Here is a 4,820-nt window from a genome sequence, read left to right on the forward strand (position 1 = left end):
GTTCTTTCCATGTTAACGTTATAAAATCACCAATTGAGTCAGACAAATCACCCAGCCCCCAACTCGGGCACAAAAACGTTGCTATCTCCGTGCACCTTGACGTATTGGGCACATTAGAATGATCAGTCGGTAAAACTACGACAGAGTAACTTTCACTACCAAGACAAGGAAATGGTGACACTCCAGTACTTTGGAAAATCGGTGCATCGGATGTACAGTTGAGAAACGTGAAGTTTCGAGTGTAAAGTGGCTGAAAAGGCGGATCCGAGTAATCAAATCCCTGAAGCAGACGTTTTGCAATGCAGTTATTTGGATCAGTTATCCCAATAAGTTGCGAGAATAGGAGATGGATTCGATTCTGAAATCACGGGGAGGTGGAAATGTTAGATGTTTTGGGTTTCGTTTTTTGCATATGACAGTGAAGCCGGAATAGCCACAGCGGTTCTCGGGTAGGCTAGTGATCATCTGACAAGGGAAGCGAATTGGCACCTTTGCGCACCCTGTTGGGCATCTTTCATCGCATCTTGATGGTTGAAAAAAGAAGAGGAGGTAGGAGAAGAATAAGAAGAGTTTGAAAGAAGCCTTTTTTTTTTTTTTTTTTTGCTCAAGAAGAGATTATAAAAATTAAAAAATGTCTCTGCTTTATGCTCGTTGAAAAATATAAATAAATGTACTTTCATCTTCAAAGCTTTGGTGTTAATATGCTAGCTATGTGTGGTAAGCGTCGAGAACAAAAGTGAAAAGCTGTAAATTTTGGAATTAAATTATCTATAATAATTGTATTATAATTAATTAATTAAAATTTAAAGTTATATAAAATCTATTAAAATATCATCTGAAATCTACTCTTATAAATGATGAATTCTCATATAAATTTTAATTATAATTAGATAATTATAATATTGTAATAAAAAAATTATATTTAAAATACTCCCGTAAATTTTATTTTACTTTGATAATCCAATGAAAAACGCAACAAAATTAGAGACTGACCTTACAAATTACGTGGGTAATTGGTTCAGTAATTAATAATCCCTGTCTCCCATTTTCATTTTTATGTTGATTTTTTTAGATTTTTTAAAATTATTTCTTCTTTTTTAACACCTAAAACTCTTTTTTATATTTTATAATTATTTTTAATAAATTTTTTTTTTTAGTTTTTAACATTAAAAATAATGGAACTTCAATTTATAAAAAAAATTAAATATTAAATATACTAAAGTTTGTTTTTTTAATTTCATAAAAATTAAAAAAAAAATCCAAATAATTTGAAAAGAAGGAACTTCATCTCAACTGCTTGTTATTTGAGAAACAGAACATTAAAACAGAGCACAATTGGATACAAACCATCTTTATTCTATGAAAACTCTAAAGTAATAATGCTGAGAATGGCATGACTGCTTTTCAAGTTCCTGTCAGAACAAATTTTGGTTAATTTGATCATTTACTTTTACTTTTTACCTCTAAATATGTCGTAAATTAAAGACAATTGATAACACATTAAAAAAAATCCGTTAAATCTAAAGATGTGACAATAAAAAAAATGTCCATGCCTTGTATAAGTATGTTTTTAGTTTGTTTGGAGTAAATAAAGAATATAATAATAGATTGGCAATCTTCAAAGGATTTATAACTATAATAAATTCTCAAAATTCCCATCTTAAATTAGGAGTATTTAATTCATCAGTTTAGTTAATTTGAATCAAATTATATTATTTTATTATTATTAAGTAAATTAAATTTATTAAAAATTTAACCTTAATTAGATTAATTTTTAAATTAATTGAAAAATAAAATATATTTAAATTAAATTATATTGTAAATTTGTAATTTTTTATATTTGAAATAAATTAAATAAAATCTTCCTACAAAATATTCAAATATCAAAATATTAAATTAAAAATTCCTGCAATTTATAAAATAAAACAGTATGTTTCATGTATTTTTAATTTAAACTACTTAATCAAAATTAAAAACTGAACATTTCAAAGAATACGGAGAATTAGCAATATTTGAGAAATGAATTTAATTAGGACCATTACGATTATCTGGAATTTTAAACTTTACCAGCTACTTTTTCTTTTTCCTTTTTAATACCTAGATTAAATTGTTGATACCGTATGTTTTGTAATTAATGTTCTGAAATGAGAAATGTGGAGGCCCTGGTGCATTATTTCTTGTTCGGCTTTTTACCCCCTACAGTTTCATTGATTCCCTCCAAGGCTTTAGTTTTTCTTTTGTTTTGTTTCTCCGTAGTATCTGACTTTATACCATTTTTTATATGAACATAAATAAAAACTAATCATCTATTAAACAACCCATCAAAAACAAAAAATTTGAAGGGCAACATGTTTGTTTTCTGACTAATAACTAAAACCCATCAAGCACACAGCAAGAACTTCCCAAAACTTACATCCTCAAGAGGTACAATATATACACAAGGTCAGATAAATGACATATAATAGAATTTGTCTATGATGGTAAGAGAGAAGATGATGATGAAGAGGAAGATATAGATGGGGTAATAGGAGCAGATCCGCCAGGTGAATTGCGACACAACGGGCACGAAGCATTCCTCTTCAGCCACTCGTCTATGCAATTGGCATGGAAATAATGGTTACACTCTGGTATAGACCTTAATGTCTCCTTAGGTTGGTACTCTGATAAGCATATGGGACAAGTGTTATCATTTGGCTTGGGAAGACGGCCGCTTTCACCAAGCTTAGTCTTGGGGTAGGATTCAATAGTTGGTCCGTCAAGTCCTGTCATGATAACAGCCGGTGAAGGGGAGATTGATGTGGAGAATTCAGTGACGGGTAGGTTGCGTCGACGCCCATAATTTCTCACTCGGCTACCAACGAAAGAAACGAGCCCAATCAGGCACAAGAGTCCCGGAATTCCAATGCCTATGATAATTCCATACTTGGCACTCCTTGGAAGACCATCTGCAATGTGAAACTAAATTCAGTGGAAAGAAAAGAAAATCAAGGTCTACGCTCTCTGTTTCATAATATTGACCAAGGAACCATGACATTGTAAGACAGATTAAATAAGTCTTCATAACTCGATGACTGCCAACGTTTCTGCATTTCAAAACACCTACAGAAAGGTTGATCTTTCTTTTCTTTTCCTTTTTTTTCTTTTTCTTTTTTTGGATAAAATCAGCAAAAGTTGATTGTTCTGCCCTGCACCAATGTCAACTTTAAGTTGTAAAGAATGAAACCAACACCTTTGTTTGTTGACTATCTAATGGATGACGACATTGCGACCACGGGAGCCTTCCAGCCTCCACAGATCATACAAGTTGACTCTAGTAACGTTTTTACTTTGATCAATCAAAAACTGTTCATCTTCTGATACGAGGTAAAACCAAGCAAATTAGCATGCTTTCATGACTTTGGATCAAAATTAAGGATTCTAAAACCTTTTGATTAAGCGATACTCTTATTTCAAGTACTATTAAATTTTTTTATAATAATAAACAATTAATTGTATATCACCAAGAAGTAATCATAAAATTACTGTATATAAACGCAACTAAAGTGAGGTTAAATTATGCAATTAATTTTTGTATTCAAATAAAATTTGATACTGTTAATGATTGAATTGACATTAACAAATCATTAAAAGTAAAAAGACTCAACTTATATGAATTATAGCATAAAAACTAAATCTCTAATTTTGTCTAAATACATAAATTAATTTTATAATTTGATAATTTAAAGTCCACCGTTTTAGAACAGAACACTGATCATAGCTGTAGTTAGTATCAGAATACCTTTGCTTGGCAGATCAAAACATCCAATTTCCAGACTTGTTCTATTCTTGAATCGACAATCCCCTCGACGTGTAACACATGAGCTACAATCAGGTTTGTACCAATCTAACCGGACTCCGTCCAACCAGCCATACCAAACAGATGGAACTGTAACTGTCCTTATAGCGTGACATGTAGACTGTAAACCATTGATAGAATCCAGAGAAGAGCCTGTGTTGGAAACCACAACAGAATAATTCTGATTGCTAAGGCATGGAATTGGCCTTAACCCAGTAACAGCTACATCGCTAGCAGAGCAATTGAAGAACGTAAAGTTATACCACAATTCCGAGTCAAAAGGAGTTCCTAATATATCGAAAGACTGCAAGAACCGTTGAGGAAGACAGAAATCAGGGTCGTTGATCCATATCTGTTGGGCCTTGTAATCGATGTATCTCACTGTGAATTCTCCGGATTCTGGGAGATTAAGGACTAGTGCTCCCGTTTTGTTGCTGCAGGAAAGACCAAAACCTGGATAGCTGCAACTACCATTTCGGTTGCCATCAGGGTTCAGCCCAAAAGGGAACTTGACTTCTATTTCATAGCCTTGGCATGAGGTTGAACAACGTTGAGCAGTTGTTGGTTTTTGAAGAAAGAGTGAAAAGAACATGAAAGAGAGAAACGTTAGGAAAGCCATTTTCGTGCTTGAATAGGAACGTTGATTTGCGTGTAAGCCTTTTTTGGTTGTTGGTACGGTATTTAATTAGCCTTATGCTTTCAAGTTAGGAGTTGATCTTGCGTAGAAATTTGGATGATTTCTCTGCGGTTGGAGAGCTTGCAGTTTTTACAATTAGGTAGATACGTCTCAATGGGAAGTTGACACATGTTGTTTCTTAGGATTTGTTCAAGATCATTCATTTCTTTCCCACATTATAATGTGTTTCTATTTCCAATTGGATTCTTGTTGGATTTTGTCAAACTCCTTTTATCATAAATAATAATATTATAGTAACTCTTTTTTTGCTGTACATAAGTTTCATGTTCTCAGTGAAGACTTCCGACA

At 32.4% G+C, this 4,820-nt stretch overlaps 1 protein-coding gene across 1 annotated transcript; it reads right to left on the bottom strand.

Moving 5' to 3' along the window:
• Positions 1–2,288: 2,288 nt before the first annotated feature.
• On the bottom strand, positions 2,289–4,510 carry LOC111290581 (RING-H2 finger protein ATL20-like). The gene is made up of 2 exons (XM_022881937.2): positions 3,779–4,510; positions 2,289–2,945 (listed from the first exon to the last, which is right to left on the bottom strand). Exons 1-2 carry the CDS (start codon positions 4,452–4,454, stop codon positions 2,473–2,475), a joined length of 1,149 nt encoding a protein of 382 aa, XP_022737672.2. The 5' UTR covers positions 4,455–4,510; the 3' UTR covers positions 2,289–2,472.
• Positions 4,511–4,820: the final 310 nt, after the last annotated feature.

Source organism: Durio zibethinus, chromosome 11, assembly GCF_047325235.1.
Source record: "Durio zibethinus cultivar Kanyao isolate XHJ-2024 chromosome 11, ASM4732523v1, whole genome shotgun sequence".
In the NCBI taxonomy this organism is placed as follows: domain Eukaryota; kingdom Viridiplantae; phylum Streptophyta; class Magnoliopsida; order Malvales; family Malvaceae; genus Durio; species Durio zibethinus.